Raw genomic sequence first — 22,055 nt, forward strand, 5'->3', positions numbered from 1 at the left:
CAAAAGATTATCTTATGGGTAAATCCAAGGTTGAAAAAAGATGGAGCTTCTCCCGTCCACTTTTGTCATTCCTAGCAGCTACTATATAGGATTCTATATAAAATTAAAATGCATTTGTAATTTAGACTACAATTTCATAAGAGATAAATTATTAAAAGCCGGGTATCACTGTTTAATCCGCATTAAGATAAATAGTCATATTTAAAAGATAGACTAATCAAAATTTCAATATAGTATTCCAGTTATCACATACCTATTACGTAACTGAATATCCATTCATGCAGACATGGACAACATTATTGTCTAACCCAAAATCACAGCTGTATAATTTCTTATTTTCTAATATGTCAATGGCACAGAAAGGAAAGAAAATGCTAATAAAATAATGCATAGGATCCTTTCCTACACCGTGTCACCATATGAATGTTACATTTATAGAAGATGCAAGCCATAGTGAAATAACGTCTTTAATTGTTCTATATAATATGTATTGTACTGTGAGGAAAAAGATTGAAATCAAGAAAGATAGGCCGGAGGCAGAGAGAGAAGAAGAAAGGCTGACTGAAAAAAAAGAGGAAAGTAAGGGCTGGGTGTGGATAGGAATAAAATACCTTTAGTCCTGGGAGTGTAGGCTAACCAGGTACTTAAAACCAAAGGGGAAAAAAAGTTACTTGCATTCTTCCCAAATTCCTATGCATATTTACATAAATGGAGGTTATATAGTAACTCAATTGGCCATTAGAGGGATGCCCACCTGCCACGTCAAGGCAAACCTCTTAGGTGGATCTTACACTGACTATTCAACTTGCTTCCTTAAACTTCAGGCAAATATATCTCTAATGAGACAGAGGGGGGTATTTATCTAAACCCCTGCATACTTATTACCCCTTAATAGAGAACACATGGGGTGGGCGACAGCATTGTAACGTAGCTGTGTGATACAAAAGTGAATGCAAATACACAAAAACAAGTCCTGCGCTCAAACTCTCACTACACTTGGGCGGGGTGTTGCCTATTAAGGGGTAATAAGTTTGTAGGGGTTAAGAAAAATACCTGTCTCATTAGAGATATCTTTGCCTGAAGCTCAAGGAAGCAAGGTGAACAGTCAGTGTAGGACCCACCTAAGAGGTTTGCCTTGACGTGGCAGGTGGGCTTGCCATCTAATGGCCATTGGAGTTACTAAATAACCTCCATTTATGTAAATATGCATAGGGATTTGGGAAGAGTGCAATTAACTTTTTTTTCTTTGGTTTTTACTGTATGCATTGGGGCTGTTGTTTACTATGGTCGTTGCTGCCACCCACGAGTAGTGGGAGTTTCAGCGCAGGACTTGTTTTTGCATATTAATTAAAGCAGGATATTTCTTAATTCAGTGTAGGATTTGTAAAGAGCCCCCAAGATCTTGAGAAAAGTAACATTCTTGATATAAGAATCTGGTGCAACTATGGAAATAGCTACCATTATTTAAAAAAAAAAAAAAATGTAATTGAGCTACATAGATGTTATACATAAGATATTACGAAGCATAATAAATCATGGGTGCACTTTGCAGTTGACATAAGCAATTCTACATCTTTTCAAGATAATATAAGCAGGATATTGGCAATATAGTGAGGTTGCTTATAAAAATAAAATATGCAGCCGTATAGGCTCGTTAACATAACATCTGACCCAGAGTGAATGGACCTTGCAAGAACATATTAACAGATGGAGCTTCTCCCATCCACTTATGTCATTCCTAGAAGCTACTATATAGGATTCTATATAAAATTAAAATGCATTTGTAATTTAGACTACAATTTCCTAAGAGATAAATGATTAAAAGCCGGTTATCACTGTTTAACCCGCATTAAGATAAATAGTCATATTTAAAAGAAAGACTAATCAAAATTTCAATATAGTATTACAGTTATCACATACCTATTAAGTAACTGAATATCCATTAATGCAGGCCCAAAATCACAGCTGTATAATTTCTTTATTTTCTAATATGGCAATGGCACAGAAAGGAAAGAAAATGCTAATAAAATAATGCATAGGATCCTTTCATGTCACCATATGAATGTTACATTTATAGAAGATGCAAGTTAACATAACATCTGACCCAGAGTGAATGGACCTTGCAAGAACATATTAACAGAAAAATAGAAAGTAAACCTAACGGAGGTAAAATCATTAATAACTGATGCACTGCACAGCTCAATAAGTATTGGGAATGTTCCTAAGAGCAAGCATGAAGACGTGGGTCTAAGGACATAGAATCATATTGGTTCATGTTGGATAACAATGCAGATGAGACATTTGTTTTTGTTAAACTATTACAGTCTTACAGTATGGCACAAATTGAAGATATGCTGTCATATAAGCTTGTTGGTATGATTGATTAACAAAAAAGTGAAAAATAATAAGTAGTAAAAATAAAATGCTAAATATCAAATTCTCAGATCTGTGCTACAAGTTATGAGAAGATCCCAAAAAGCTATCAAACTCTTTGTGAAAAGAATAATAAATGCTGTGGCAAGGAATAATTAATTATGGAGGACCATTTGTCCCATAGCCACTGGTCCCCAGACAGTAAAGAGCCATGGGAAATCACCAACCTGTCTCTGGGCATGCTTGTGCTTTCCACATGCTTCAGGCACTCTGTGCAGTGACTGAGTGAAGGCCTAAGTTACATGTCTTGGCTTGCTCTCCAACTTCTTCCAAAATGCTTGCACAGGTGATCAAATGCCCAAAGTGGGACCGCAAGGACCCGGGAGTGGTGCCCAGACAGGCCATATTGCATTTTCCCAGCCAGACAGGCAATGTCAGCCATCTTGAGATTTTATAGCAATTCCACTGCAGGCCGGAAAATGGGGTGCAAAGACCAGGCAATAAGAGTCAAACAAGAGTGGGGTGGTGATCCAGGCATCTGTGCTGAGCCTCCTGAGTCCTGGGTAAAGAGATCTGCCACCTCCTCCACACCCATGTTGCCAAGTGTCCCGCTAGTGGGCCACAGAGCTGACACGGAACAAATTCGCACAAAATAATCAAGACTTGCTCATTGACATGTAATTGAAATCACATTCCTTTTTACAATATAGGAACCAAATAAAAATAACACCGTATAGGGAAGGTGAGAAAAGATTTAAAAGAGCAGAAAAATCCTTTAATTTATGAGCATTTCATTTTACACTCATTTGCTGTTGTACTAAGTAATCATGAGAAGATTACTTTAGTAATTGCTAAAGGCGGTCTTCTGTATTCTCTAACACGTCGTGGATCTGTTTCTGAGCTCCAAATATTGACTTCTAGTTTAATTCAGTAGAAGCGTAATGCGGGTTCTTGAGTAACAACCAGAAAAGTTGTTAATTTATTTTTCACCTATAGTTTATTAAACATTTTGCCATACATTACAAAGGCAGTGCGATACAAACAGAGTGACTTGTTCACAGTAACAATAATATGCAAAGTCACATTAATAAAGTGATAAATATAGCCTGCCATAACCTATTGTACAGCGCTACGGAATTTGTTGGCGATTTATAAATAATAATAACCTAGAGTAAGCAATAGCCCATGAGAATGAAAGACCGGTTAGAAGAAATGCAGGAATAGCAGGAAGAAAAGCATAGGGTGTGGGACAGAGAGAAGGAAACATCAGGCAGGATAACAGTGGGAGGAGTGGGGAGCTTTACTTGTTGATTGCTATTCTTTCAAAACAGTCCTCCTCTTGAGCGGAGGATAAGACTCCACCAAAAAAGACAGCAACTACTGGGACCAGGGATGTTCCGCAATATGAAATAGTGTTTTTGAAATGGACTTCGTTTTGTGGCATTAAAGAGAGATAATTTTAAGAGAGCTGCAAGAAAGATGTTGGCAAAAATTTGTTTTTTGTTTTTCAAGCTGCCAAAAGCTGGCCATCTTTTATTTCCTTACTTCAACAAAGCCGCATTTGACAGCACTTTATGGCTCTCGGATATTTCCCAGTATTCGTTTTCTATACGTTCCAGTCTATTTTGTTTTGTTGAGGAAATATTCGATTCCCCTTGCCATGCTTTTGAACATATTTGTCATAGGTCATTGGAAGATATCAGAATTTGTAAACGAACAACCAGCTCTGTAGGGTTTAACTGCCATCAAAGAAAAGAACATAATTTATTTAAATACATTTTGTAGTTTGATGAGTTTGAATTAATCAAATAACTTTTTTTTTTTTTTACTTGGTGAAATAAATGTAATTGTTGAAAAATCACATCAGTCAAAAGATTATTACAGATGGTACAAGCTTACCATAATCTCTCTGAAAGATATCCTGCCAGAGGATTATGGTCACAGATTTAAGGCAGAAGACTTAAAATGGCAAAGTGTCATTAGTTATGCAGAGTGGACATAATCTGGAATAAACATGAATGTAATGCTAGGATGTAAAATGGAGTTAGATGCGCAAATATGTGACCTAGGTATGTAGGTCAAGGGTAATCCATGCTGGAGAGAAATGTGACTAGACTGTGTATATTGCAAAGTAAAAATGGAAATTGATATTTTGGTACTTAATATTAGGTAGTGGCATCTCTATAGGGGGACCATATTGCCTGGCCCATCCTATTTCCAAATAAGCAATATGTTAAATACAGTAATGATTAATTCCTGATGGTCTGGCAGAGATTATTGTTCCCTGAAGGACCATTGGGGGAGCCTGTGGTCTACACCTACCAGAGTGGCAAACCATGTGCTCCACCACCAGCGATCATAGCCTCCCTCCCTGTAGAAAGTTAATCACAAAAAAAATTAGGAGTGTGGTCACTGCAGTGCAAAAAATAAAACATAATTTCACAGTGCAGCATATATGCAAAATTGCTATGGTACAGTGAGCAATAGAAAACCTAGAAAAGCACAATACACAGCTTTGTTGATATGGTCCATTTGTGAAACCCTAAACCATATATAGAAGAGCACATGGTTTCTGACCTTTGCTGCCAGCGGTGTAACGCCATTTCCCACAGCATCATTGGGGTGTTATTAGCAAGCCCTGAACAACAGCTGCATTCATTGGTGAGTGGTGCAACATAACTAGTACAGTGGGCTGTAGTGGCTATGACGACAAAGTTAATTATTATTATTAATATTATTTTATTATTTATATAGCGCCATCAGATTCCATAACGCTGTACAATGGGTGGACTAACAGACATGTAATTGTAACCAGACAACTGAACGTACAAGAACAGAGAGGTGGAGGGCCCTGCTCAATGAGCTTACATTAATCTTTTCAATCTAGAAATTAACATCTCTTCATCTGTGACAGGGAGTTAAGATGGAAGTGCCAATTTCAATCATTGTTATAGAAATACTGTAAGAGGTTTCCTCTTTATTTGTATAAAGCTGTATTCCTAGGGACTAGTTAGTTCATGACCTTCCCAGGGGCGATAAAAAAAAAAATAGAACTAAAACAAAGTACTCCTCCCTTGAATGATGTCTGCCTCATAGAATTGGGGATCAAGTCCATAGGTGCTTGCGCAGCCATCGCCACAATGCGCCTATGATTCTACAATAGAGAATTATTGAATACAATCATTCTCTATGGCAGATTTACTGTGTGAGAGATTGGAAGCAACAGCCCATACTCTCATACTTGAATGGCTTAGCGGCAAGCCTTCCAATTATTAAAATAAAGGATTTTGGGTGGTAAGATTGAAGGCACTATAACAATGTCAATAAGATGAAGTTGTTATAGTGCATATAATGTTCCTTTAATGTACATTTATTGCCCTTCAAGGATTTAATATATCCACTATTTCTTGGAAAATATGTTTTCCACAGACAGTGTATATACACACACACACTGTGAACCCTAACACCCAAAAGAATAGAAGATTTGAGTTATTTATATGCCTGTTTCACTGAGTGGTTTGTGAGTGCAATAAAAGCAGTTTATTTGGGGCATGATGCTTAAATAGTGCTATACTACGTTGGTTTTTGTTTGTTCCTTTATAGGTTGGCTGTATCTCATTATATTCTGCATATAGTGTATCTGAGAGTACTGCCATACACTTACCCCATTACTACCCCTGCTCCACTAATAATGTTTGAATTATCTGCAGGTGGAGATTCTGTATGAGGAGGAGCCATTAAAGGATTATTACACACTCATGGATATTGCTTACATATTCCCTTGGGGGAGGGTAAGTAATGCTTACGATTAATGTACAGTTTCAACATAAAGTGCCTTAATGTTAATAAATAGCAGTTGCAACAACAAAAAAAAAGCTTCACCAACTAGACCTAAAAAGAATATATATATATATATATATACACACACATCTTCTCTAATGATGTAAAATCCATTCTCTGTCACACAAGTAGCCGTGTGTCAGTGTAGGTTGGCCTTGCTGCAGCAGAACAACGCAGGCCTTTTCTCTAAGCTGTTCTGATAAGGGAGAAAGATTGTGTACACTTCTGGGAGAAACTCAGGCAGCACCTAGCAGATCTTAAAATGGGGAGAAAAAAATAAAGTTGATGAGAGGTGGCTTGCTGAGCCTTTAGGCAAGATGTGTTGAAGAAAAACTCCAATATCATTTTGCTATTAAATCAATTCGGCCACAGAATGAGGCAGTTTGCCTACCAGTGTTGCTGCTACCCGCTGCAGGGTCTGTACAGGATCCTGTGTCACATTGTAGCTGTAGATTACCAAATGGAGTGCCAGCTATGCCTCAAAATTCTGATAAGAACATTCCCCTCCTTGGATTCCCTTATCCATTTCAAATTCCTCTTGTTGCTGTGGACCTCATCCTGACAGAGACATTTAATTTGTCTTTCTTCTTCTGATGTAGGAAGTAGCTACTGGCTCATGATGAGGTACAGCCTTCCAACAGGATTTATTGTTCCTGAATGAAACTTCACTAAAGTTAATCTGATGCCTAGATATTTCTGTTGCCATTTTCCCTATTTACCGAACTTTCCACTTTGCACACTGCCTTCTAACATCTTGCTCCATCCTAAAGATGAGCCTGAATGTAAAGTGATACAAAATTTACATTAGCTTTAAGTAGGGGTGCCCAATAGGTAGATCCCAAAGTGTTTCAGAACTACAACTCCCACGATTCTTTCTTTCTTATTCTAAGGGAATGCAAAGAATCATGGGAGTTATAGTTCTACAACATCTGGAGATCTACCGATTGGGCAGGCCTGACCTAGAGCAGGGGAAATACTCGATGTGGCCACGTCACAGCACGCTCAAGCACCTGACATGGGTCTAGAGCCTCCCCCAGAGCCCACAGGGGGTTCAGCACCAGCAACGAAGGATGACCTCAGGGCCTTGCTTGCCATCCTGCACAAAATGATGGCGGCAGATTGTGCCCTCGCGCAGAAGGAGACACAGACGGTCACCGACCGGGTACAGGCCACAGATGGAGCGGTACAAGATGTTCAGGCCGCGGTTGCCACACTCAGGGACTTGGTCCTCCAGCTGCAAAAAAAACAGCAATCAATGATAGTGCAACTCACCACGCTGGAGGACCGCCACTGCTCTAATCATGTGAAAATCCATGGAATACCTATGGCAATCACTTTAGATAAACTGCCCCACTACATTCGGAGGCTACTGGCCTCCATTCTACCACCGGCAATCACTAAAAAAGAATAGCTTGACGTTCCACTACCACCACCTTAACGGGATGTAATCTTGAGATGAACATCATTTGCAGATCACAATCGCATTATATTGGCCCTATGCGACTAAACACTCATGCACTTTGAGGACTCCCAATTGTCATTTTACCAAGATCTATCCAGGGCAACCCTGCAATGGCGCAGGTCCATGGCACCTTCTCAACTGCACACAGCAGGGGTTTCTTACCGCTGGGGCCCCGTAGTCATACTTCAAGTGCCGTGGAACAGGACTGTTCATACACTCCGATCCGAAGAATAAGCCCCTGCACTGCTGACCACCATGGGTCTCATGACACCGACCTCAACACGAACTGATCCAGCATGGGATCCAACTACAACTGAGCCTTTTACATCGAGAGCCGGCTCTACAACCTCCGGTGTGACCTGATTATCTGGGCAGATGTCATGGGTCACACCATCCTTAGGTCTACCAGGGCCTGGAACTGGGGCTTCGCCCTACAGATTGGCACAATAGCCTAAATTGTTTAATTTTATGTTATGTTCACAGGTTACCCATTATTTTATGTCACAAACTGATAGGTCCTTTAGGCAATAGATCACTACCCAATTCTGTAGCGACACAGTACTCACACCTTTATGGACGTTACAGACAACCTGTACATTCTACGCATGAGCACGCTTTTACTCTAACGCTTCCACCCCCTCCTCCCCCCACAACCTCAACCTACTTAATTTGCTTGATACCATTATCTCTGTGCAACCCGTAATTCTTTATTGCGCATGGCGCACCACTAAATACAACACGGCTCACATACCCTACTCCATACTGACACCTATTGAATGAGGATGCACTCTGGATCAGGTGCTCCCCAGCTAGCTCCCAAAAGGGAACCTATATAACTTCTATGGAGCCTCTTGCCCCACTCAGGCCACACTGGCCTTCCTCTCATCTACAATAATTCTACACATAGCCCACACTTCGTGTTCATTACACTTTTTTCAACTGTGACAATTTGGTTTATGCCACTGACATGTTATTGTTATTTATGTTCATTAACCAAAAAAAAAACAAAAAGAGTGCAAATTCATCACATGCCAAGTATCAGTAACCACCTGTCTTGAAACCTTTTGATTATTTATGCTGTTTTGGCCACATTGGCATATTTGTCTTTAAATGCACTGCAAAAATAAAGATTTACAACAACAGAAAATGGGAGCAGGTGCTGCTCACACCCAATACTTGAATACTTTTGAAACAGAGGCAGCTTCATGGCTTCTTTTCATGCTACATTGTGACTCTCTGCACTGGGTGAAACAGATAAGACATTGTGCCCTCAATAATCTCTCAATTCCTTTCTTACCATTTTGTCTATGTGCTGTGTAAAAAAAATTGTAGTGCTGTAGACTAAAAGGGAGAGGAGAGAGATCCTAATATGAATCAACAGAAGCATGTCAGTGTAGGTCTATGTATTGACTATATGTGTACACAAATGAGTGGTTAGTTAAGAATGTATGCACGTGTGAGTGGATACATACATGTTTGTAAGTGAATGGCTAGTCTATTTTATTTGTATTTATGAGTGTGCATCTAGTTTGGTAAGTACGTGTGAGTGTGGTTAGGTGTGCGTGAAAGTATGGCTTATACAGTCTGTGTTGCTTATCAGCCTTACAACCAATACTAAATAGAGAATCACTCCACTACTGTCCATGGAATTCAGTCTCAAATTACAGCGCATGTCTTTAAATCATAATGATGAATATAAAAGAAAAAAAAAATGAAAGCTATTTATCACATACTAGAACATACAAATTGTCTGCTTAACATGGCTGCCACCATTTTACTTTATAGTGTAGGAATTCCGTTGTGGAATATGTTGGTACTTAATGAATAATGACATGTTTTATTTATCCCATAGACCGGTCCTTTACCTCTAAAGTACCGGGTCCAGCCAACTTGTAAGAGGCTGCGGTTTAGCCGTCCACGAAGCCTTCAGGAGTCGAACCGTGGAGCCACATCAGAAGGGGAATCTGCTAGTGACAAGGCTAGCAGCCCAGCTCCTATTCCTTCAACTTCATCTTCATTACCAAGCCCTGCAACTCCCTGCCAGGGCTCCCCAAACCCTAATACTGAGCTACCCCCTGCCTGTGGGCTCCACAATGGGCATTCTGCTGGGCGAGGACGCAAAGTAACACTCAACGGAGTGCCTGGGCCACCACTTACCTGAACCCACTTTCTCTCTTCAGTCTTTTATATACATATGTACATAAACAGAAGGACTTTCTTATTTTCTATGGACAAAACAAGAGTAATTTAATCCAACCTCCTGCCCAAAATCCTTTTTGTAATGTTTTTGGATTGTAATTTATAAAGGCAGTTGGGAGAAGCAGCACATTCTAAATTGAATGCAGACCCTTCCTGTGTGTTAACCTCCAGTTTTAATCTCACGTCTTGTTACACAATGTTTGTATGATGAGTGAAGAGGAAGTTTGAATTTTTTGCATCATTGAGATCTAGGGCATCCCCGCTTCATGATCGTTATATGAAGGGTGAAAGTATCGATTTTAAATCTATGAACTCTGGAGAGTGTGATTGGGCACTTTTTATGTCAGGTGATCATGGCTTCCTCGTATTGAAAAATTGTTTGAAGGAGAAATATACAATGAAAGCAATGGTAATAGTTATTTCTTGTTGTAAGGAAAAACCCGTCTCCACTGTCACTATGTTGGTTTATGATGAAATTTGGGAACATTTACATTATGACAAAAAAAAAAAACACCATATAAATGTTGCTATGACTGTGATTTCAAGTCCTGGTAGGGACTGGAGCCATATGACCAAATATCTTTTTCTAGATAACTATAGCCATGTTCACAGGGTCAACAATGAATTTAGGGCAGTAGGCCCCAAACAGTCATCAAACTCCTCTTTAATAATAACAACATTCACAATGGACAGGTAGTGTAGCTCTCTTGAATGTTTTCCCTTTACCTCGTGAGGGCTAGACATAAAAGAGGAAATCTGGTTCCCCTTCAAAATATGGCACAACAGGGTTCCCGTATTACTACAACTCCCTTCCCCACTCTCCCTCCAAGAAAAAGCGTCCCTGGTGTGGGTGGGATTTTAGGGTTGTGGGGTGTCTCTTCCTGTGTATATTAATAAAGTCATGCAAAAAGTGTTTTTGGACTAATTTTTTTTTACTGGCACTTTAGGTTTAACATGTTTCTTGTTACCCTAAGATAGTTTTTAAATAAAAAGAAATTCATATTAGGCGAGTATTATGTGAACGCAGGCTGCACTGGGCAACAAATGAGGACATTGAGGGAAACAAAAGTTAAAGGAAAAATGTGAAAGTTCTGGTGTCCATGTTCAGCGACAATAAATTATTATTTTTTTTTTTAAAGTACAAGAGCAGTTTTGATATGAGGGCACAAAGGTAGGATACGTTTCTCCCTGAAACCTTGTATTTCCCCTTTAGTCTCACCCTCCATCCCTGTCCGCCCCATTGCATATTAACTACCTCCCCTCCTTATTTACTCCCCCATTATATTTCATGTTCCATATCCTCACACGTGCCTTCATTCCTTTCTCTCCTCTCCCTATTTCCTTCTTGACATATTTACACTGTTCCATTAATTATGACATTGTCTATTCTATCTCCTTTTTTCATCCACTCCCTTAAAACCTTTTATTCCTCTCCTCATTTCCACTGTGACATCACATTTCCACTGTGACATCACAATTCTATTGTTCAGTGAAAGCGTTGCACATAAAATAGCAGGTGACAGCAGTAGTACAAACATGATACTGCTACATCATGCTTGCCACACAAGAGGGGAATGCATCTTGAACACAACACTACTGATAATGGAGTTCACCAGTCCAGCACTATGAATAAGATGGTAACACAGGAAAAAAAAAAAATCTGCTATCTAAACTAAAATAGTGCGTGTACCAGATTGCATTCTCTGCACCTTATCATGCCTTGGGTCTGTTACTGGCATGTCATACAGCTCATCTAGAGATCTCACTTATTTATTATTACTAGTTCTACTACTACAGCTTTTACAGACCAGTGCATATATATATATATATATATATATATATATATATATATATACACACGTGCCAGATAAATTTTATCACTACTACATATCTGTATATGTTTTGCTAAAAACATGGGAGTCACTGCTAAACATCCCACATACAGAGTATGCATGTAGTCCATGTCCCCTTAGATCCTCAAAAAGCAGCATGTATCAAGGTGATGAAAATCAAGATAAGTAAAAGAATACAAAAAAAAAATCTATGTCTATCCACATTGGTGCTAAATGCTCACTTCTAGAATAACCTGCCACAAGGTGCTATAACAAATGAGATACACTCTACTTTGTGGAACATGCTACAGATATGTCTGTAGGCCATCTCTCACCCTCTTTACTCAGCACCAAAACCAGTGTAGCTTAATGAAGCCATGTTGGTGTATAGATCGTGCCCCTGCTGTCACACTGTTCCCTACCATTTAGGAGTTAGATAACTTTGTATATGCTGCCCTACCCACACTGACTCACACAGCCTCCATGAAAGAAACGGTTCCATTTTGCAGCTCAGTTACTTTAGAAGTTCTTATCTCGTGCTCTGTTAAATTATCTGACACACAGGAGGCTGTCGTAGGCTCTCACAGGCCATGAACAAACCAGGAGTTGAGAAATTCTAAAATAAACACACCGTGCAAGGAGAGAAGTAAATTAGACTATTTTTTAGAAGTTTGTAGGGAGGTAGTCCACTATATTCAAATAGATAATGTGCATCATATAAATTAGATATACCTTCATTATGAATGCTTAATGTAAAATACTGCTTTAATGTTGAACGAGATTTCTTAACACTTCATGTTTATTATCCTTACATTAATATTCCATACATTGTACAACGATGAGTCCATGAATGACAGATCAGAAAATATCTATAGATTGTGTTCATCAATACATGAAAGAGCATATACAGTTAAATGCAAATATTTGGGCACTCCTGTCCAAATAACATTTTGATGATTTCAACCAGTTAAAGGATATATATGCATTTTTTTTTTTAAAGAGTTCAATGTTTTCCTGTGTTTAGATGCAGCCCCCTTTTTGTTTAAGGGGAGAGCAAAATCAAACTTGCCTGGAATCCAATGCAGGGACACACTACTTGCTGCTTCCTATCGGAGTACTGAGATCACTCTTCTCCTCAAAAAGCATTGGATACATATAGTGCATGTGCTACAGTTGCTGTGCTGCACAAATCCAATGCTTCTCATTCAGAAGCAGTGAATCCAATGTTTCTCTATGAGAAGCATTAGCCGCATTCAGCATACCCATACTGCTCGCGACATCAAATGGGAAGATTTGTTAAGATCTTAAGGAGGAAGTGCCTCCTGTCTGTAATGTAACTTATAGTGGTGTTGGTCCTTGGTTTGTTCCTTTAAATTTAGCAGTGAAAAGGATTATTAACAACTTTTCACTCAGAGAGAGAAATAAAAGAAAAAACACGTTACTTTGTTAGACATGCCCAAAACATTTGCATCAATCTTATACTTTCAGAGAAAAATGACTTGCCCACCAGCACTTGTGGAGACGAGTTCAGGGAATAATTTTCCCCAGAGTACACTGGTCTCCTCTGTAAATACTGATTTAGTTCTCAAATGTCTTAATAGTACTGCTTAAAAGGACACTCTTGGCACCATGACATTGTTCAGTGTTAAACCATCTTCCATGAACCCAGGCACCAATGGCCAGCAGTGAGAGACTGATAGCATCAGAGCTGAGTTCTATCAGGCTATAAATGCAGAATAATGATATCCAACTTAGCCACTCCTCCAACAGGTGAATCATGGAAAAACACCTAAGGAATCCAGGCACCATAACCACATTAATGAGAGAAGGTGGTTATGGTGCCCAGAGAATCCCTTTAAACATATATTGTTGCATAAAAGTGAACTTATTAAATTAGTTTGAAATGTATGCAATAATAAAATTAAAACATGTGCCTGCTTTAAAAAAAAAAAAATATATACATTTCTATATAAAGCATGCATTTTGAAATAGTTCACTTATTTAGAAGTTCTCTGTTTACGGACCAGAAATTAAATTGTAGATGTATTTAGATGAAAGCACCCAATCAGAACACAGCTTTCATTACAACTGCCGTTTTTACTTTTTTCTATTTCTGCATCTTGTGTGACCTGCATATCCTAAAAAGTTGTGTTGTCTTAGAATGATCCATAAACAGACAAGTCTTAAAATGTATCTATACATCTATGTGCGTTAAGTGACATTTTCTGTATATGCCATGTCTTTTAAATGCCTTTAAGATTTCCACAAGAAACCAGAGAATTCTATTGAAGATTAAACGTTGCAATCAGCGATAAATTAACAGTTTGATTATGAAGGGCTGAGCCACATCCCTCCAGGAGGCAGAGCTTATTACAATCCATTTTACTGTGTACAGATGAATACCATGCATGTCAGTGCTTTAGGTACCAGACTCCGGAACAAAACTCTGGACATGGCTCTGTTTGTGGGTTCCGTCACAGTAAGGAGCTTTTTTTGTTTGTTTGCAGCCACAAAGCCATAATGTCTTGTCCTCAGTAGGGGTGAAACGCAGGGGTGCAAGGTCAGGTGCTGCAGTCCGGTGAGAACCGTCACACAGAGGCTAAATGATTAGAAAACATTTATTAAAGTGAAACTATGAACTTTTGCATTAATAATGAAGTCTAGTTACCTTGCAAATTATACTATTATATACTTTATAATTTTATTTTTGAAACTGGATGGAATATAGTTGATGCATAATAAGCAACCACGTCATTGTTTGCTATTTTGTAGTACCTCAATTTATGTATCTAGTCTGAACTTGCTTCCCTTATCCCCAAAAAAAGACCAATACTCATATATATTATATGTCAACAATCTTTTATTCTAAAATGGACCATCCTTCTTTAAAGGAACACGCCAACGCCATAATCACTAAAGCTCGCTGTAGTGCTTCTGTGCCAGTGGTAGCCTAGGGGCCTTCCATTGTACGGAATCAAACTGTTTTTGAACAGTTTCACTTCTTACTTGGGGTCTTCCAGGTACCCCTCACTAATGTCTGAGAGTTAGAATTTTGTAAGGAGGAAGCTAAAGGACTGCAGTACACTAAAACAATGCCGTTTTTGCATTAGTGGCAATTTAATCTCACTCATACTACTGAAATGCCCTGGGCTTTTTAGCATCCACCAAAGGGATGGTAAAAACTGATCGGATTATTAATTATGTGACTGAGCCAATAAAGTCTTTGTTTAATAAAGGAAGTGTGACAGATCCATATTAATGCTGCTTGAATAGAAATTTAGCAACCTTTACAGGAACACTCAAGTTTAAATTTAGATTTAGGCCAAATATAGAAGTCACCTCTAATACAGCGGTGAGAGGGTCTAAGTTGCTGCAGCACCAAGAGATCAGTATGATTGATGATCTCCCAGGCCTATACAATGCTTCTCATGGAGAAGCATTGGGGTCCTACAGTGCACGCAAAACAGTCACCACTCTCTGCCCATAGAATGGGTCTTACAGAGAAGAAACCCCTACTTGCCTTTTGATTTATTGACAGCCAGAAAAGTGTAACCAGGAACATTTTGAAAATTAATGATTTCTTTTAAAAATAGTCACTTATTTTTAAACGGGGGCAGCTAGCTCAAGTGTTTCAGGTTTTTAGAGAGTTAATAAAGGTCTTTACTCTGGGCATAGATATTTGTGTTAAATGAAAAGACACTCCCTATTTGGTGGCAATAAATGCAAAGCATTAATAAGAAGAAAGTATATTCACTGACCTGTTTCTTGCTATGACCACATACACACCACGGATAAACCTTTCCTGCCTTCACCTCCAATTTAAATGGGTGTTTGGCTGCAATAATAGGCACACTTGGCTTTGAGCTGTAGGCCTGCAGAAAGAAAGAATTATTGCATGGTCAATAAATATATTCTATAAAAACTTAAATGGTTATCTACTAAAGTGAATTGTCAAGAATTCTCACATTTAAGGCCAAAGTTGATGAACTTGAACAATTCTCCAAGTCAGCTATGCTACCAGATTGGGTACATTTGGCCTTAATGGGGCGCTATAGCCATCAGAACTACTACAGCTTAACCCCTTAAGGACCAAACTTCTGGAATAAAAGGGAATCATGACATGTCACACACGTCATGTGTCCTTAAGGGGTTAATGAAGCGTCCCTGCAGGCTTTTTAATGTAGACGCTGCCTTCAGAGAGGGCTGGGGACCTAAACTGCTACTCCAGCCCTATAGAGAGTTAGCATTACATGTTGTGTTCTTTTAAATTTGAAATTCACTTTGAATTCCCAACAATTCTCACTTTAATGAATAATCCTGTCAGTACAAGCAGATATAATACTCTATGGAGTATGCCCGATAAACTAGTAACACATCAAAATCTGAATTGCAAAACAGAGGTAACAATAGTCAAGCTGTGACTATAGAGGGATTGGAAAAATTTTTCCAAACCGCTATTTGTTTTGCTTTAAAGGAACACTAAAGAGTCAGGAAGAAGTGTATTCCTGACCCTATTGTGTTTGAAACCACCATTTAGATGGCTTACCCTCCACCAACCCCCCTTAAAAAGGTAATACAACTTTATTTCCAGCGCCGCACGGGTCTTCTGGTGCTGGCCCTGCCCTCGATCTGCCTCCTTGCGAACGACATCAGAATGTACGATTTTTAGCCAATCCAATGCTTTCACGTAGGAAAAGTTTTGGATTGGCTGAAATCGGCAAGGAGGCAGGAGAGGTCAGGGCCAATCAGCAAATGCATCTCTATGTGGAAAATTCAGTGTCTCCATGCAGAGCGTGGAGACGCTGAACAGCAGAGCTGCACACAGGAAGCACCTCTAGTATCCATCTGAGGGGTGACCACTGGAGGTATCCCTGAGGGGCAAAGTAAACACTACCGTTTGCATGAAAATGAATGCAGAAAATGATTATACTCACAAGAACAACTACATTAAGCTGTAGTTGTTCAGGTGACTATAGTGTCCCCTTAATATTGCAATTAAGATTTCAGTTTGCTACAATTTGCAGTTTAGCAAATGACCTTGCAAGTCAATCAGGACTTCAGTTTCAGTATTTTGACACAAAGTATAAATCCCTGCCAATCAAATATTTAGTGATTACATAGTTACAGAGCTGAAAAGAGACTTGTGTCCATCAAGTTCAGCCTTCCTCACATATGTTTTTGAAAAAAAAAAAAAAGTCAGAAGCTCTTCTAATTTTGCAACAAACTAGGAAAAAAATCCTTCTTGACCCCAAACTGGCAGTCAGATATCTCATTGGATCAAGCAGCTATTACCCCACTAATTAGAAATTATATCCCTGTATGTTATGTTTTTGCAATTATTTATCCAATTGCAGTTTAAACATCTGTATAGACTCTGATAAAACCACCTCTTCAGGCAGAGAACGCTGTATGGTAGCCCAGGAATGAGAATTAACCCCATGATGGCATACCCTTTTGCAAAAGTAGACAACCCAATGTATTGCAAATGGGGTATGTCCAGTCATTTTTAGTAGCCACTTAGTCACAAACACTGGCCAAATATTTATTTTTTGCTTTTTTCACAAAAAAAATAAAAATATGAACGCTAACTTTGGCCAGTGTTTGTGACTAAGTGGCTACTAAAAAAGACTGAACATACCGCACTTGCAATACCTTGGGTTGTCTACTTTTCAAATGGTATGCCATCATTGGGGTAATTCTCATTCCTGGGCTACCACACCGCCTCAAAGGTAACATTACTAATCTGGCAAATTTAAATGTGAAAAAAAAAAGAAAAACGGAATGTGCTATATTTGACCCTGTAACTTTACAAAACACCGTAAAAACTGTTAATGGGGGTACTGTTGTACTCGTGAAACTTTGCTGAATCCAAATATGAGCTTTTTTTGCAGTTAAAGCTAACAGTATTATGACATTTACAGCTAAAATTTCAGGCGGAACTACAATTTTTTTTTTTTTTTTTAAATCTTAATTTCTCACAGATTTTTTTTTATTTTATTCACAATAAATTATGTTTCAAACATGATTAGTTTGTGAGAAATGAAAGCCCAATTGCTCCGAAACAAAATTATATATAATAAGTGTGGGTGAATTACAGTTGAACAGTCATATAGCGCAAATTCCAGTTTTTGTTTACAATTTGTTTTGATCAGAACAAGTACAATTGACTCTGTCCTGAAGGGGTTAATATAGTTGCCAGATCTACCAGAACACCAATACCTTCTATATGATGATGGGCAGTATTATTATTATTATTATTATTGCAATTTATATAGCGCCAACAGATTCCGTAGCGCTTTACAATATTAAGAAGGGGATTTAACTATAAATAGGACAATTACAAATAAACTTACAGGAACAATAGGTTGAAGAGGACCCTGCTCGATCGAGCTTACATTCTATAGGGCAGTACATAAATAGATCTGCCCTTGTAAAATGAATATGCTGCGATTGTGGTACCTCCTTTGAAACCCTTTCCTCAATTCATGAACTATTTTTTTTTTGGCTCAGTATAAAAGTGTTTCTGCCCTGCAGAGTAGCACCTTACCTGTAGCACCCAGCAGTAAGAAGAAATCATAGATTTGCAGAGAAACAAGGTGGACCTGACAACCCAGGACATCAATCACCAAGTTACAATACATACAATGAAGCGATATTATATCTAATATACACTCACCCGCCTTAGATCCACACTCAGTGCTTGCAATAACCTCATTTTCCTTTGACATTTGTGATCTTTCCAACCGCAATCTCTGTCCCCCCGGAAACACTGAATGTACACCTCCGTTCCTAGCTAATATTTATACATTGTAAAGATCGAATTCTCTGCAAACCCGAAAAATATTTGAAGAATTCTTCTACTGTCTGTACATGCAATTAAATGATCTAGGTGAATATGGACATAGAATATGGTAAAGACAGCATAGATCTTTTTTAATATAATGTGGGCATGTTTGCCCTATTTAGCATTGGGAGACACGGAGTCTCTACATGCACAGCAAATAACATTTTCTGTAACCAATCTTCACAATTACACGTATATGATCATAGTCATACAAGGATCTAAAGTGCGAATTGTTGGTAATTTGAAGAATTAAAATGTCAGGCTAAAATAGCAAAACTGAAAGCATAGCTTATTTAGATATTTAGAGAATTTTTCTATATCGGGTATTTTGATCTAAAATGTAAACGTCACCTTCAATGCCCTATAATTCACTCTATAGTAACAGATCATATAATAATTATCAGTATTTGTATTCACAAAGTATTTTATGTGATCAGTTTTCTAGATTTGTGAAGCGTTGCATTTGACACCTTTCTATCTGTGAAAATCAGTGCATGTAAACTGTATGCACATATTTACTTAAAAGGAACACTGGGCACCATAACCACTTAATCGCAATAGAATATACGCGGTTATGGTGCCTAGAACCAAGTGTTTTTAGAACAGTTCAACAGTGAAGCAGCCTCCTCAGGCTCTGCATTGGCTTTAACAGCAAAGAGGCATCAGTGCACTTGCTGTCACCGGCTGTACATCACGAGTAAAGGTTAAAGGACCACTCTAGGCACCCAGACCACTTCAGCTTAATTAAGTGGTCTGGGTGCCAGGTCCAGCTAGGGTTAACCCATTTTTTTTTATAAACATAGCAGTTTCAGAGAACTCTCCTGACATACGCCTTCTACTAACCTACTTAACAAAACGAGTCATCAAACTGTTGTACTAACGATATTCATTTAAAAAATGTGCCTGACTAATCTGTGCCACAACCTGTAATGCAACTGTTTACCGTTTTACCCTGATGTCGCTGTCGTGGCGCATTGAGGCTACTTGTTATTCTTGTGCACAACTAAAATAAAGAATAAAAAAAAAAAAGAAGTGTGTTGTTCTCCTCAGAAGTCATCTCTAAAACATTTAAGTTGTTCTATTTGATGTTTAAAATGTTTATTTCTTAATTCAGACGTGAAATTTATTTCTTAATTCAAACGTGCAATTTGTTTCGGTCCGAATTTAAATTCGAACAAATTTCGGCAATTTGGACATTCGGATGGTTCCGAATATCCGAATTGCTGAAGTGCCGAATTTCGGAAGTGCCGAACCGAATTGCCGAAGTGACGTATTTCGGAAGTGCCGAAGTGCTTCGGATTTCTGGAAAGTGGCAAAACAGGAGAGGGAGGGAAAATTAAGGGAATGATGACAGGAATCTAACCCTAACCCTAGCCCTAACCCTACTCTTAACACTAGCCCTAATCCTTACCCCAACCTTTCTCTAACCCTACCATTAACCCGAACCCTACCTCTTACCCCAACCGTCCTCTAATCATAACCTTACCCCTAACCCTAGTAGGGTTATGATTAGGATTAGGGGAAGGGGTAAGGAATTGCCAATGTGCCAGAGTCCTGAAGTGCCGAATTGCTTAAGTCCTAAATTTCGGAAGTGTCAAACCGAACCCAAATTTTTGCCCATGCACATTCCTACTAACCAGAACCTACTATCGCATAATTTCCAGTGGCCACCCAGCAAAAGCAGTGGCTTCACTCTGGATGGGACCCTACTGTGACTGCCCCGCCTGTGACTTAGACATTAACGGATGACTTGATCCATGAGATGGAGACAGACCCAACCATGGTATCTTAACGTAGAAGAGCTGGGGTGATCCAGGCGGGGTGTAGGACTAAACCAAGAAACTGATGTGGTGGGGACTGAAATTGTGCAAATCCCTAAATGACAAAACATCTTTTAGCCCGGTGTTACCAGTGACATTAGAGATTGCTGCCAAAACTGTGACATAAGCCAGTACATGGGAAGACAAGGTGTCCACCCAAAAGCACCCTTACACCCTATACCAATAGTGGCACTTCAGTAGGGTTGCAGTCGACATTATAGGACCAAGTCCCACCAGCAAGAATCCGGACTGTTGTGGTTTATGCCACCAGATACCCCAGGGTTTTCCAGGGAAGTGGTATCAGACTATGGTACACAGTTAACAGCTGAACTGACCCAACATCTATGGAAACTATGGGTGGTAAAACCACTGCATAGTGCCCCTTACCACCCACAGACAAACAGACTTTGCAAGCAATTTAATGGTACCCTGAAATAATTGCTTCGGGCTTTCATGGCCGCTCGTAAGGACTGGGACCAATGCTTGCTCTCCATCCTGTTCGCTGATCGGGAAATCCATCGAGTGCCCGCTGTTTGAGCTGCAATACCGGAGATGGGTGACGGAGCCACTAGACTTATTAAAAGTGCACTGTCCTCGTGTTTAGCCTGATACCTGAAGGATCTCACTGAAGTGGCTCAGGAGAATAGGCAGCCCAGGGTCGGCAGAAGGTGTGGTACGATTGTATCGCACAGGCACTTGTTTTCTCCATTGGGCTGAAGGTGTTGGCCTTGCGATGAAAGCAGAAAAAGTTGCAAGGCCCCTACACGGTGGTGTAACAGTTATGTGACACTACCTATGTAGTTGCCAAATGTTCAAATAAAAAAGTCCGGCTAACCATTAACATGTTGAAGGCATACCAAGAGAGGGACATCACAGTCACTATATGCACTCCTGCAAAAGAAGATTCTGAGAATATTCCCATGCCAGAGCTGCCCAGGAAAGGGACTCCTGGGGGGGGGGAGGTGGAGGTTTCTACAAACCCAGGGTATGCCTCGGCAGCAATGCTCCATGTAGAAACACCAGGGCAGATGCCACTAAGGTAACCAGCTACCGGATTCTTGAATCAGTTCAGGAGGGCATGCTAGCAGAACATTGGGAAATGCTCCATTTTGGAATAATCGAACCCTCCAATAGTCCTTGGTGCTACCTGCTTCTGTGTCAATTATCACCGACTAAATGACAGGACCACTATAGACGCCTATCCTATGCCCCGGGTAGATGAGATATTAGACCAGTTAGCCACGGAAAAATTATCTCACGACCATTGATTTATAATGAGAAAATAAATAGTTGCGGCGCACTCAGACTACAAAACATAATACAAAGAAGGCTACTAAAATGCCTATCTAAGAATAAATATGGGGATTTGGTTCCACCATATGGCCATTTGTTGTTAAGCCCACCACTACTTTCAAAGTTCCCCAATATTGGTGGGTCCTACGCTAAAATGTGGGGGACAAATTAAATAGTACTAGTGTTAAAAATAAAAGGTGTTAAATTAACCCCTTAAGGACCAAACTTCTGGAATAAAAGGGAATCATGGCATGTCACACATGTCATGTGTCCTTAAGGGGTTAAATCCTAGTAAGAGCATAGTGAGTATACAAAAATAAGTGATGAAAGCAATTAAAAACCGTGTTAAAACTAAACAATGAATGTGTTGGTGCTAAAATGAGTTTACTCAC

General features: G+C 39.3%; 2 protein-coding genes across 2 annotated transcripts in view; one reads left to right on the forward strand and one right to left on the reverse strand.

Moving 5' to 3' along the window:
• The window catches only part of PCGF2 (polycomb group ring finger 2), a 29,950-nt gene extending 19,163 nt beyond the window's left edge, over nt 1-10,787 (forward strand). The window contains exons 9-10 of the mRNA XM_063458808.1: nt 6,084-6,164; nt 9,528-10,787. Coding sequence (XP_063314878.1) covers nt 6,084-6,164; nt 9,528-9,836 — 390 coding nt within the window. The 3' untranslated portion in view covers nt 9,837-10,787. The remainder of the gene's footprint in view (nt 1-6,083; nt 6,165-9,527) is intronic.
• Nucleotides 10,788-12,691: 1,904 nt separating this feature from the next.
• CISD3 (CDGSH iron sulfur domain 3) lies at nt 12,692-18,455 on the reverse strand. The gene is made up of 3 exons (XM_063458814.1): nt 18,383-18,455; nt 15,465-15,578; nt 12,692-14,305 (listed from the first exon to the last, which is right to left on the reverse strand). Exons 1-3 carry the CDS (start codon nt 18,419-18,421, stop codon nt 14,126-14,128), a joined length of 333 nt encoding a protein of 110 aa, XP_063314884.1. The 5' UTR covers nt 18,422-18,455; the 3' UTR covers nt 12,692-14,125.
• Nucleotides 18,456-22,055: the final 3,600 nt, after the last annotated feature.

This window comes from Pelobates fuscus, chromosome 6 (assembly GCF_036172605.1).
Source record: "Pelobates fuscus isolate aPelFus1 chromosome 6, aPelFus1.pri, whole genome shotgun sequence".
Taxonomy (NCBI): Eukaryota; Metazoa; Chordata; class Amphibia; order Anura; family Pelobatidae; genus Pelobates; species Pelobates fuscus.

What these genes read in the sequence shown, in the direction of transcription:
- CISD3 (XM_063458814.1), bottom strand. Translation starts at nt 18,421, where the DNA reads ATGAGGTTATTGCAAGCACTGAGTGTGGATCTAAGGCGG. An exon ending in TGAGTGTGGATCTAAGGCGG is followed by an intron (nt 15,579 to 18,382) that starts GTGAGTGTATAT and finishes TTCTTTCTGCAG; the next exon opens with GCCTACAGCTCAAAGCCAAG. An exon ending in GTGGTCATAGCAAGAAACAG is followed by an intron (nt 14,306 to 15,464) that starts GTCAGTGAATAT and finishes CTAATCATTTAG; the next exon opens with CCTCTGTGTGACGGTTCTCA.